General features: G+C 50.0%; 4 protein-coding genes across 4 annotated transcripts; 2 read left to right on the top strand and 2 right to left on the bottom strand.

Moving 5' to 3' along the window:
• Positions 1 to 3,949: 3,949 nt before the first annotated feature.
• On the bottom strand, positions 3,950 to 4,156 carry BO80DRAFT_448523 (uncharacterized protein; the record flags this gene model as incomplete). Its single annotated transcript, XM_025721679.1, has 2 exons — positions 3,950 to 3,983; positions 4,041 to 4,156. The coding sequence occupies 2 exons, from the start codon at positions 4,154 to 4,156 to the stop codon at positions 3,950 to 3,952; spliced, it is 150 nt and encodes a 49-aa protein (XP_025571681.1).
• Positions 4,157 to 8,151: 3,995 nt separating this feature from the next.
• On the bottom strand, positions 8,152 to 9,736 carry BO80DRAFT_437915 (Zn(II)2Cys6 transcription factor; the record flags this gene model as incomplete). The annotated part of the gene is made up of 2 exons (XM_025721019.1): positions 8,152 to 9,638; positions 9,697 to 9,736. The coding sequence occupies 2 exons, from the start codon at positions 9,734 to 9,736 to the stop codon at positions 8,152 to 8,154; spliced, it is 1,527 nt and encodes a 508-aa protein (XP_025571680.1).
• A 245-nt stretch (positions 9,737 to 9,981) lies between these two features.
• Positions 9,982 to 10,400, top strand: BO80DRAFT_194284 (uncharacterized protein). Its single transcript, XM_025714139.1, has one exon. It carries the CDS (start codon positions 10,084 to 10,086, stop codon positions 10,291 to 10,293), a length of 210 nt encoding a protein of 69 aa, XP_025571679.1. The 5' UTR covers positions 9,982 to 10,083; the 3' UTR covers positions 10,294 to 10,400.
• Positions 10,401 to 11,128: 728 nt separating this feature from the next.
• BO80DRAFT_364192 (acid protease) lies at positions 11,129 to 12,570 on the top strand (the record flags this gene model as incomplete). The annotated part of the gene is made up of 3 exons (XM_025716141.1): positions 11,129 to 11,778; positions 11,825 to 12,140; positions 12,187 to 12,570. 3 exons carry the CDS (start codon positions 11,129 to 11,131, stop codon positions 12,568 to 12,570), a joined length of 1,350 nt encoding a protein of 449 aa, XP_025571678.1.
• Between the last annotated feature and the right edge of the window lie 498 nt (positions 12,571 to 13,068).

The raw sequence follows: 13,068 nt of genomic DNA, 5'->3' as shown, positions 1-13,068 counted from the left end.
TGATGTTGATTTTGCCTTCCACACAGACCCAGCGAGACACTTGCCGCGGAACTGTTTCTCCCAGTAATTGAACTTGGCGGTTCGGCATATCCAGTGGGCATGTTCCGTCGGCGGCGGTGCGAAGGCAATGATCAGTAGGTCCGGATTGCCTAAGGATGTCTCTTAATGAGACACCCTTCTAGTACCGTCCAGAGCAAGTGAGGTGCTGAAGGAATTTGGTGTAAAGAATACGTGTAGCGTACCGACTATTTCCGGTGAAACCAAATAGCAATGCAGAAACATGGTATTACACTGCAAGGTGGCTCTTGCTGGCATCCGCGGACTAGTGTGGTCGGTCACCGATGAAACGGTGCAGTGTTGGTTGTCTTTTCCGGTAGAAGGATTGGTACCATTTTTGAATTGAAGAAGCCCTGAGCTATCCGCCGACATATGGGAGGGTAAGCGGGGAGTGTCTGCCAGGACTCAAATTAGAGTCAAGAACGCTCTGCCCTGGAAGAAACACTGGATTATGGAGTTAGAATATTATTCGAGGAATATTGCATTGTTCAGCCCGTGGAAATCCGAATAAAGTCTAGGAACTCTTGTCTTTTTTAATTAAAAGCTGTAGAAAGTTAGAAGGGGCGAGAGTCTGCAGAGTTGAAAGTGCGGTGTTTTCACCAGCCCAAGATTGGTTCTCATCTGTGACACCAGCTACCCTGGTAAATCTGGTCGCTGGTAGGACATCTCTCACTAGTACTTTCACGAATAAGACACGAGATTTTATCACTCGTTGATCTCTCTCCGGTCACAAGAGAAGACTGCAAGGTATAGATCGGTGGCCCCATATCTGCCATCATAGCGGACTATGAATGTCCGGGAATGTCAGTCACTTCTATATTACATACTCTATCGAAAGCCTCCTTTTGGCAGTGTCCAGGTCTTGTATGCCATTGTTGCATGAGGAGCCTCTGCTAGGTCTGTTATCAGGGTCGTTATATACATTTATTTGGATCAATATGCCCGAACTCGGAATCGGAATTTCTCTTGTGATTTACGTATGCCTCCCTAGGACTGGAGTCGGTGTAGGTATATCCCTCAGGATCCCTGGATTATTTCGTTCCTGGGGTAAGACACCGGTAACTGCAAATCAGCGGAACCCTAGTTGGTGAAGTACGCAATATGAACAGCCTGTAGTGTGTCATTCTGAAAAATTGCTCCGTCAGAACACGAGTATAACTTGATGCAACAGAGCATACCGCCCAGGCTTTATCCTCTCACGGGTAGCAGAGCACTGATAAGGGAACTGTGGAACCAGCGCGGATCATCCAGAATCTGGTGAAACTCAACCCGCTCGCGGGTTATGGACCGCAAGACATACAGAGGAACTCCATTTTTTCCCGGTACTTCCTGACTTTCAGAATAACAACATTTCTACGAATACAACTAGCACATACGACCATAGGGTGTGGAGAACAGGGCTTCCCGTCCGCTCAGCCGTACTTAAGCCACACGCCGGGAGGTTAGTAGTTGGGTGGGTGACCACCAGCGAATCCCTTCTGTTGTATGTTTTTTTCCACGTTTCCTTATTACAAGGTGTGTATTTACATTTTGTTGCTCGGTATATATGTATGCAGTTCAAATTTTTTTACTCTCTGTAGGGAGGAGCCTGATTGACCTCGAAACTGCGTAATCCACCAGTTGGCTAGTAATGGTCAACTGGACATCGGACCGGTAGGCTACACCAGCTGTATTTTCACCTCCAGGGGAGTTGGGCAAGGCAAAGAGTATTATCCATGTTGAATTAACAAGTGTAATGTCCTATATTTTGATAAGTTACTGCAAGAAAGAAGGAAGTAATAGTATAATTGCATGATGTACTGGAGCATAGAAGCTGCTCTAATAAGTACCAGTACATCAGAGTAACATGACCCTAAATATCATCCGGTACCATCTGACAGCATAGTCAATGTACCGAACCATGCCATTCAACCCACCAACCAAATATCTCAGGCCCGTCTGCGGTCCGTCTAGAAATCGTAGATGATGATTCTTCAGTAGCATAGAACGAGCGCTATCCCCAGAGATGAGAATATGCTAGCAATCTCTCCCATAATTTGCAGATATGGTAGATCAGCTATAAACCTTCGTTTATAAGTCCTTGATATCCGCACTCATATCAGTTCCACAGATCAAATTATCTCTCCGGTTCGCCTTATAACCGCAATAAGGACACCATTTGATCCACATGAAGACATGACAATAATGTATAAACCCCTCATTTGTAAATCACCGATGTCCGCACCATATCAGTTCGACAGATCAGATTATCTCTCCGATTCGCCTTATAACCGTAATAGGCACACGATTTGATCCTCAAGACGTGGGACCACATAATGATCCATCTCATGAGGTCAGCACTCCTTGCGAGACCACCATGTCCTTGGAGACCACCAAGCCTCTTCATATCGGAACGCCTTCTGAAGTTCTGGTGCAGTTCTTCCACTTCTATATATAGGGTTCGGGCTAGGTGCATTCCTTCCCATGCGTTTCTCCCAACGACGAGGGGATGGCGAGGACAGCTTCTAGTAGAGCCGCTGTTGGTGTGTCCAGTATATCCAAGCTTTGCGGCTTTTGAAGCTTGTTTCGGGGCTCGTCTTGCGTTGGCATTGCTTAGTCAATCAAGCACAGCCGAACAGCATCATCGCGGCATCGGATTGGCCCTTGTAGATTGGGAAGACCTTAGTCGTGTCAACCCGTCTAGGCCAGCAGTTCCGCCGCGATAGGTGAAGAGGGTGTTGTCCAGGCAGAGTCATAATATATATTGCTTGCAGCACCAGAACAGGGCTTGTCCGTCCTGGTTGGATGAGAGGGTTTGGGCCATGTGGCACTCGCGTTATGTGTAGTTAACGTGGCCGCGGATTGGCTCCGCTTGTTTGGCGAGTATGGTGAGCATTATCCAGGGAATAGTAACGATGGGCACATCCGGTGGTGCTTCATTCGCGTTTCCATGGTAAATGGAGTATATAGACCCGGGAGCAGCTGTCCATCGCGTAACTGAAATCATACTTCATTCGGGAAGTGAGGGATGGAAGGATCTGACAGTGTTTCGTGGAACAATAATGGTATGTGACAGAGGGTTCGATTGGTGGCGAAGCGATGGTAGAAGAATGTTTGGGCAGTTACTGCCTGGCGGAGCTGAGCTTGTATATATAAGGTTAAGCTGAAGGGATATCAAAAGATGTTTCCCGTACTGTCTGCAGCAGGAGCAATCAAACACATTCTTTATAACGCCCAGTAGGCAGCGGCCCAAGCCGCAAGTGTTTTGCTTCCCGTCGCATGGCAAATGTAGTATCTGTGATGTTTGGCACTTCAGGGGTGCATTTCTTGGAATGCGAGCCCCTTATGCAACTGTGGATTTCTTCGAGCCCTTCAGGTAGTGTGAAACGAGAGGTAGCATGTTGCAGAAGATAGGTAGTGTGTTCATCTCAGCTCTGTTGGTCGCATGATGTGGTGGCGCTGGTAATTGTAATAACCTGCCTCAGTCATGTTTGAAGGTTATTATCGCAGATGAATAGAAGTGATAGGGGGCACCAAATGGCAACTGGGTGTGTTCAAGGCCCATGGGCGGTATTAATGGAAGTGTTGGTGCTTGCAGCACCCATCGTCGCTGGACTGATGCGTAGCTCTGTTGTCCACTTCCGACCAAGAGTAACTATTATCATGCCCCATGGCGGGTTGATCAAACCCATTCATGGGGCCTGATATCGCCCATGAATTGGATAATGATTGTATACCAGTAGGATCTGGGAGGGGCGTGTTGCTTCTAGGGAGCTCGGATGCCTCACTATGTCGTAGATAACTGAAAATAGCCCAGTCGGAGATTGCGTATCAGACCTTTCTGTAATGAACTGATTCTCTTGTATAAGCCCGATCATCTCGCCATATTCTGGGAAGTTGGTGAAATAGGAAGCTATGTCCTTTGGATCCTCAAAAAGTGGAAAGGTCTGAGCAAAGTCATCAGACATAGTGACCAGCCAGTGTCAATCCTTTCTGTAATGAACTGATTATCTCGTATAAGCCCGATCATCTCGCCAGCTTCTGGGAAGTTGGCAAAATATGTATTAATGTCGGGTGGATCCTCGAACCGAGGAAAGGTATAGCCAAAGTCACCAGACATAGTGAATAATATATACCCCACTATCTTCTAGATGAGAAGTAGGAGGCTAGATCGAGAAGCTCGTCGGACTAGTGAAACTTTGAGATCAATGGGTTTCTAGAAGCCCGACCATCTCGGCTCTACGCCGCATTCGTCAGTCATGGTGTCGGTATATATATAAGAACAATTTCGATCACCAGTCAGCCATGTTGATGTTCAACCAGCGAGCCAGGGCAGCCCTCTTCTGCCTCGAGCCCGCTGTTCTCAGCTGGCCTGGTGATGAGGAGAAGAAAATGATGAAGAGATTGCAGCGCATATTTATATCCCACGGCCACCAGACTTGGTGCTGGCAACTCTCAACTGTCGAAGGGAGATTCCCCTACACAGGAAGAGTCCGAAGGAAATTGCCGATAGACCATCGGGGTGGGTCACTGCTAAGCGTAGGACTTTTTGGTAGTTGCCTAGTAGGATGGAGAAAGGCGGATGTTGCATTAGAAAGCCAGCTACATACCACAGCGTTGTGCGTATTGTTCGGTCGAATCAGTATGAGACGTCTGAGTGGGATTCGAGGGAGATTTCCTCGGAGTGCTTTCAAGCTGCCCTAATGCTTACTGCCGACTTATGGAGGGCATATACCTGGTTCCTATCTCCTTCATCGTAAATATCATTTCCACCCTTTGAACCATACGCGGCGCCCGATGGGAGATCACCGATTGTCTCTTTCTATTCCGATTTCTTCTTCGTATCCCTCCCATTGTGAGAGATACTCTCCAAAAGTCCAGACATAATTCTTTGCCTTAACTGTTAAATTGCTTCTTCGACTCTAGGAAATTTGCTCTCTACCATCGGGAATCTGAGCATTTCACTGCTCTGTGTGACACAAGGAGTGGCCAGACATCTGATATTACCAACTCACTATAATCATAACATGGAAGCGTATTCATGGCCAAGATCAAACCATGCCCAGGTTCTCAGGCAATAATCGTAGCCTCAGGCAGGGATTCTAAAAGCCTCAGGCATAAGCGCGCTGAAATTGGGGGATGCTCCACAATGCGACAGAAAGCGGATCCGGCCGGAAGATTGCGGAGCCCATGTGGCAGTAGCGCCTTAGTGTGGAACTGTGGATACCATTGGCGCGGAATTTATCTGCCCTATGAGGGTATGTTTCATGGCTATGGTTGTTATTTTGTCTGGGCGAGAATAAATGATCCTGGTTTTGTAGCAAGTCATTTATGTATTTCTTTAAGGTTAATCACGAAAGCCTACAAGTAGAAGGCATCACATCGATGCAGCAAGTATCCCAACACACCAACTCAGCATAATAGTATGACCGTGACTTGAGAAGTGTTTCAATCTTAGTATCATGGCATAGACCAAAGACCAAAGATTGATAGTACATAGACCGGAGCCACTGTTTAGACTCCTTCCGCACTAGCTTTCAAAATTGGCAGATGCGGGAAAAGAAAATGTCCCGGTTTTAAAAACTTTTAGTTAAACTTTTTTATAGAATCGTTATTTTTCAGCCTCATGAATGGTAGGCTCACACCTCCGAAACTAGATTTTGACATATCTACAGATGATGCAGATCGAAGTAACAGATCATGCGCATTGAATCTTGGGTGATAGTTGTACATCTTTTCTTTGGTACCAGTATCCTTACACATTTAGTAAATGCAACCCGCATTTTCCTATAACATGAACAGACGAATAACAAATCAGAAACGTAAAGTGGGATAAAACATCTAAAAGAACAAAAACCCAAGCTGCTGCTACCACTTCTCACACAGACGAGTTCAGTAACAATATAGTCGCGGTTGGTGGGGCTTGAGATTCTTCCATAATCACCCCTTTTCCACATGTATCGTATCGGAACATCTGACGGGTTACATAGTTTCTGATGTTACCCTCCTTCCAACTAACCGGCTCGTACATATCGCCTATCCACTCATATTGGGCAGCGAGAGACTGGTGCATGTTGACTCCTTTGCTATGTGAGGTAGGTCAAAGCTATCGAAGGGTTCAAATGCACAGTCCATATTGAATACTAGCGGTTGTTTCCGTGATGGGAGACGTTGATGTGGGGCCACAATACAGGTCGAGCGAGAGTGAGGTCGCATCAGCTGCGCACTGCTGAACTCTCATTTATGGATGTTCACCGAATAGATGATCCTGGCTAGCGTAGTAAGGCACTGTCGAAAAGATCTGACATGAAGGATAGAAATCGTTGCACTCGATGCCGGCGTCAGGTGCTGCATCTAAGTGAAATGAGAGAGAGGGCTTGCTGTGGGTCATTGTGCAGCTGTTTTGAGTCATTCTCGATTGATTGAGGCCAGTATATGCCAAGAATCTTTGCGCATCTCTCTCACCGCTTAAAGAAGAATTGGCCGATGACAGGTTCATGTTCCTGACAACGTGGTATTTCGAGAGAAAGAAAGGCGAAAGATGAAGCAGACATGAGTCATGAAGAATTGGTGATTTGGCAGCAGAAGCATGTTAGTACCACTGGATCTACGTATTGCTGAGATACGGGTGCAAATGGCCTGCTGCCCGTGCAATGTAGTCTGCTTCTCATGCCTTTCCAGTCTGAGCTGTACCGTGAGTCACGAAGGAAAATAATGTAGAAAGCAACGTTGTGGCCAACGGCAGTGCGTCAAGTTTGACAAGAGGGCCTGGAGCAACCCTTTTCAACCAACATTCTTTCAACAGGAGCTGGTATCTGCTGGTATGATGATGCCTCGTGGCAGTGGCATAGTTAAGTTGCCGGATGTTGAGTATCCATGGAGTAGTCTTCGCAGCCTGGTTCATCACACTGGGTGCAGGCAGTATAAAGACTACCTTGATAAGGTGGCAAAAGCACTGACAGCAGTACCAAGGACCAGACATAGTGATACGTGACGTGGGATAATTAATAGCTGAGATCGATAGAGAGAGTATATCCTAGAGAAGCAGGCTAGAGGATGTGGACAATGGAAGACTGGGCGCTTCACTGAGGTTATTAGATGAAAGTGGGTGAGTCCATTGCGAATACTAGGTCCCCAAGGATATTGACAGATATAATGTGCAAAGAATGTGATCTTCTTGGGCATTCTGCCCGCCACATTAGCATAGCAGACCCAGCGGACCACGGTCTTTATATAATTGGTAGTTGGGATACTACAATCTGAGATAGCCACCCTGCGTACACAGAGCTTCCGCGCGTGAATCGCAGTCTACTGAGATTGTCGGAGGTGTTCCCATGCCTGAGATCGGTAGGATGCTACGTACTACCTAGGAGCATGGCATATTCCTCAATAGAGTCGGCACTTAATCGTCTCTGGACTCCAGCCCCTGGGTCAGGTATGAGAGTCGGACCCGGCGGTTCAACTGACCGGTCTACCTACTAGGTCCCAGTTTGTGAGTGACCTCACCACTCGCAGCTTTGCAAGTCATCGTACTTTACCGGCGTATAGTTACCTGTATGATACGACTGTATGCTAGAAGTCAGTCACAAATTACTACCCTCGTCCTTTTCTTTCAACCTGCCACTTGATCACCGAAGCATTAGCCGATCGTACACAGAGCGTTGTCTAAAGTTGGCTGGCCAGCCGGATACTGGGAAGCACGATGGTCGGTGTCCGAACCTGCGCCGTACGTTTCTTGAGACACCTCTATGCCGGCGTAAGGTGCGAGAGTCCTTGAATAAATATTGGTTATGAAATTGCGGGTCACCTGAAGTCAGGCACAGTGCAGACAGTCAATCTGCCTGATATTCTGGCTAGACTGCTATGCTCTCGAGCGGCTTCCGTAACTGGAGGATAAGACTTATCTGGGCGGTGTACATCATGATGTTTTCAACATAGTTCTTTGTAATAAAGGCGGGTAATTTGAGTCGATGCTCCACCTCGAACTAGTTATAGTTCGGCAAACAATTGACCTGGTAACGGTTTGCGGTTGGCAGCGTCGGACCGTTCAAATCGTGCCCTGCTGTCTGGTTGAGATATACCGAGACGGTAAGTATCCAAGGCCAACAGTGCATATCACATGATCAAGATAGGGGAAAGGCTGGGCAAGTCCTCGGTCCACTTCCTCGAATTTTGCTGCTCCCAAATAATAGGCAAAACAGCGAGAGCCTTGGGAATGTTGTCAAACAGGGTCCTTGAATGGATTCCCTCAAGATATTTGGTAAAGAATGACCGATGCTCGGGGTCTACGCTATCCGCCGCGGCAATAAAGCAGGACCATACAAAGCCATGGGCACCTGGTTCTGTGGGGTCCACATGGCACAGGAGCTGGCGCAGGTCTTCTAGTGCATCCCAGGAACTCTGATTGGTGGTTGCACGTTGGAGGTAAATCTGAGCGCCCTTTGAAAATCCTTGCTTGACAAGTGACAGGATTCTGTCATGGTGCCAATCAGTATGGACGCCCGACGCCATCCACACACCCGGGTCGATAGGATTTCTCAGCTGCTGTGCACCCAGGTCTTCATTCAACAACGGCTGTCCTAAAAAGGCAAACATATCTGTCTGCTTGATCAGGAACTCGTTCAACTCAGAGTTGTCAACATCCCTCATGTTCTTCGCCAGAGTCAGAAGGGTCTGTAGGAGATGGCTGTACTCGGAGCTTCCCGTGACGGTTTCGCCAACAAGGAGCACGATCAGGGTGGCCCAGGTCGATGGATTAAACACAAGATTGGGCGAGCCGAGCTGGGAGGCACGGCGTAAACGCGATATGATTGCCGACCGGCTCGACTCGGTTGCCGCTTGAGAGGCAGGTTGTCGCGGGCCGAGATGTTGCGCGGCTACCACAGAGACAGCCTGCTGCAATAAGTCGTCTTTAAAGGCCATTGGGAGGATAATATCCCGGTACCCATTGGATATATCAAGAACAACCATGACTGGTGCAACATATTTTGCGAAGTAGTCGAAAGATTGACGGATCCTATGATCTATTGGTGCGATCCACCGACCAATCATCGATGATCCGTTTGTGAGGAAGTGTTGCCCGAGGCCCTGGGTAGTATGTCTATATACCTGTTGCATGAAATTGAGGGGAGGATCATGGTCTGCGACAGATGGCAGGACTTGGTCTTTGCACCCTGATGCGACACCCTTTTCTGTGATAGAGCCTACAGTACCGTGCGCTTCCACGCCAGCTATTATCTGTAGGTCCTCCTCAAACACGCGTGTGTCGGGAAACACTGGTGCGCTCGCCTTAAGGTGCACAGCCTTATCACCAGTGATCTGCACCCTCCCACCCTCTTCGACTTCCTGCTGCTTGGCGACTTTACTCCGGTCATGACGCCATCGGATCGATCTGGGCCTATCTGAGATGAAGTTGTAGGCATTATCTGGGTTGGCATCAAGAACCGGGATGGTACATCCCTTCAACTTGCCGCGGGTCGCGACGCCGGCCGTGAAGCGAAACCGACCCAACCCCGAGCATTCGATGCCTTTCTTCTGACATTTTAAGCAGACGGGCTCCCCCCGATCGCAGATAATCCGGCGCCTTGAGCATTGAAAGCACCCTAAAGAAAGCGAGATCATGAGTCATGGTTCCCTCGGGGTGTGCAGGAACTGGCAAACCTCGCGACTTGGTGCTGCGACCGGAGTCCGTCGCTACCATGTAGACCCGCTCAGTCACCCCCGCCGGGTGGGAGCCATGCAATTGCAATCACACACGAGAATTAGCTGCTGGTGGCGTTATCTGAAGGATGCCCGATGGGCTGATTTGAAGACGGGAGGTGGTGGAGGGGGGGGATTGAAGACGGAGGTTGAAATGAAGTCGGCGGAGGTCCGATGGCGCCCGGCGCGGAGCGGGTCATCCTCTTCCGAGCCCCCCGCACTGGTTTTGCTTTCTTTCCGGGTTCCTGGCAACCGATAACCGTCTGACTCTCTCTTCACGGTTCCTGAGGGAATCGATCTCCCAACTGCAGGGGCCGAAAAGTCCGACCCTTATCTTCCACCCGCACAATGTCAGCTGCAGGAAATGGGGAGCTCCATCATGTTCGCAGTTTGGCATGCAAGAGGCCCGTTATCGCTCGGAGCAACCTGCCCCACCACGTGATGGGCCTCCATCCGAAAGTCGGGCGATCTGAGCTTGACAGGATCAAGCAATCAAGGATCCCCCATCCGGTGTCTCCGCGGCTTGGCTCCTCTCAGATCCAGTTCAGGGGACATTGACTACGTATGTCTTCTCAGATAAATGCATTTTCGAACCCCCCCCCGACGCATTACCTGTCTCAAGGAGGGGGTCATCTTGTCCCATGGCCAGGCATTCGTGCATGTGAAATGAAAGGGATGGGACAATGGCTTTGTTGGATGACAGGCTCCGTCGGGGACTGTCACACATGTCACGATTGTTCCGGGCGCTAGTGCCTCGCCCTTATCGCCGAGATGAAGACCGACATGATTGTGCACGACGCGGCCCCTCTACGGAGTGCTCCATACTCTATACTCGCAAGGGGAACAGCAGCCTATCACGGTCTTTGGGATGCAGAACTTCCTTGCTTTCCCCACCAACAATTCAATCTAATCCTCTTCATCATCGCAAGTCCGACACTCCCCTACGGACTCCGACGCGCGCCTTGCGTCTTATCGGCGGTGGGCCCGGATTTGCACCAATCCGCGGCCAGTGCTGTCGCAAGCTCCTATCAGCAATATGGATACCGGGTCCACTCGGCACTACTATGGTTCCTGGCCGGCGAGTGGGAGAAGGCCGTTACTCGTCACGCCCAGGCAGCACTTTACCGGCGGTCTTGTGTGCTCCCACCAGTCCTATCGCCTCGCTGCTAGCCGCCACTTCGGTAGCTTGCGAATATGCGCGCCGAGTCACCACAGAGAGGGGCTTTCCGGCCAGGATGTATCTTCTGCAGGCTAACATGAAGCTAATTTGACGGTCTCTCCGGTGCAGGACGTAATTTCCCAGCACTTATATAATGCCCTGAATGCACCCCTCAGCATGGTCTCTTCCCTTCATCAGCCAAGCAATTCTTAGATCGTTCATCCCCTCACCACCATGTACTTCCCCGTCGGCACTCTTGCCGCTGTCTCCCTCCTTGCTGGGACGGTCGCGGCCGCTCCCACCCCCTACAAGGGAAGAAACATCGTCCGCCGCACTGGCAGCTACACCACCTACAAGCCCACGGCTTTCACCAGCCCCAGTGAGCACAAGGCCACCTCCAACTACCTCAGTCTGAGCAAGGTCAAGTCCAAGGGCAGCCACCCTCGCAGTGCCGCCTACGTCAAGCGCTCCACCTCCAGTGGCAGCTCCAGCCTGATCTCCCTCTTCGAGGGCGAGGAATTTGCTACCTCCATCACCATCGGTAGCGATTCTTTCGACGTGATTGTCGACACCGGCTCCAGTGACACCTGGGTTGTCGAGAAGGGCTTCACGTGTATCGACTTGGATACCGGCCGCACGACCTCCGAGTCCAGCTGTGACTTCGGCTCCACCTGGACTGTGGAGAGCTCCTTCAAGGAGATCCAGGGCGAAGAATTCGCTATTGAGTACGGTGATGGAGAATACCTGTACGGAGTCTTGGGCAACGAAAGCGTCACGCTTGCCGGTATCACCGTCGACTCGACGACCATCGCGGTGGTCAACGAGGCCGCCTGGGAGGGCGATGGAACGACCTCCGGTCTGACCGGTCTCGCTTATCCTGCCCTGTAGGTATCCAGACCACGTTATCTGCAGACAGCTAACAGTCTACAGTACGAGCGCTTACTCTACTTCTACCGATGACCAGGTCGAGTACAGCAACGTCATCACCACCATGATCGCGGACGGCTTGATCGACCCGTACTTTAGTCTGGCCATTTCCCGCGATGTTTCCGGTGACGCTGGCTACCTGGCTCTCGGCGGTCTGCCTCCCGTGGACTTTGTCGAGGACTTCACCAACACCTCCATCCTGGTCACCAGCATCGAAGGCTACCCCGACTCCTATGACTTTTACACGATCAATATTGACGCTATGACCTTGAACGGCAAGAGCCTGACCAGCGCCGGTGGTGACAGCATCCAGTACATTGTATGTCTCACACCTTCCTTTAGTATGCACATGCTAACTGATACAGGTCGACTCTGGCACCACTCTCAACTACTACCCCACTGCCATCTCTGAGGAAGTCAACGCTGCCTTCTCCCCTGCGGCCACTTACTCCGAGGATGAGGGTGCGTACATCGTCGACTGCGATGCCACCGCCCCCAGCCACGGTATTACGATCAACGGCAAGACCTTCTACATCAACGCCCTCGACATGATCCTTGATGCTGGCACCGACGACGAGGGCAACACCATCTGCATTTCGGGTATCGTCGACGGTGGCAGCGACAGCTCCGAGGACCTGTACATCCTGGGTGACACCTTCCAGAAGAACGTGGTCACTGTCTTCGATATTGGCGCCACCGAGCTGCGCTTCGCGGCTCGCGAGAACTACACCTCCAACGACACCTACTAAATTTACGTGCTGTGATACCTTTGTGCCGTTCATGTGTATAGTTACGTTGCTATGTATGAAATGATTTCACCGCTTTACCAACTATACCCCAAGTAGACTCCTCACAGGTATACCTAGCACCAGCGCGCTATCCTTATCCCTCTTCAGTTTTTCTGCCCCCGCCACACTTTCATCTCGGACCACGTAAAAACTATTCTCCTTCACAAACTTATCCTCAACTACATCAAACCTGACCTAATTCACCCCAACCCTCCCAGTGCCAAATTCTTATGCGCCCTATCACAGTCCTCAATAATCTACTCCGCCCAAAAACCACGTACATATTCTCTACGAGCATATTAACCCCCCCCTATTTCTCACATATTAGGTACAACTAAACTGGAAAGAAAGAACGAGGCCTCACACCCCCACTCCTCGAGCCTCCACCCAACAACAAGCTCGTCATAGCTCTCAGCATCGGAACAAAACATTGCTGCCTGTTGTCTAATGGGCTTGTTA

The sequence above is a fragment of the Aspergillus ibericus genome (assembly GCF_003184845.1).
Source record: "Aspergillus ibericus CBS 121593 unplaced genomic scaffold BO80scaffold_46, whole genome shotgun sequence".
Classification (NCBI taxonomy): Eukaryota; Fungi; Ascomycota; class Eurotiomycetes; order Eurotiales; family Aspergillaceae; genus Aspergillus; species Aspergillus ibericus.
Note: the sequence above shows the minus strand (reverse complement) of the source record. Positions and strands in the feature narration are given on the sequence as shown.

Coding starts and splice junctions, on each gene's coding strand:
- BO80DRAFT_194284 (XM_025714139.1), top strand. CDS start 10,084: ATGTCAGCTGCAGGAAATGGGGAGCTCCATCATGTTCGCAGTTTGGCA.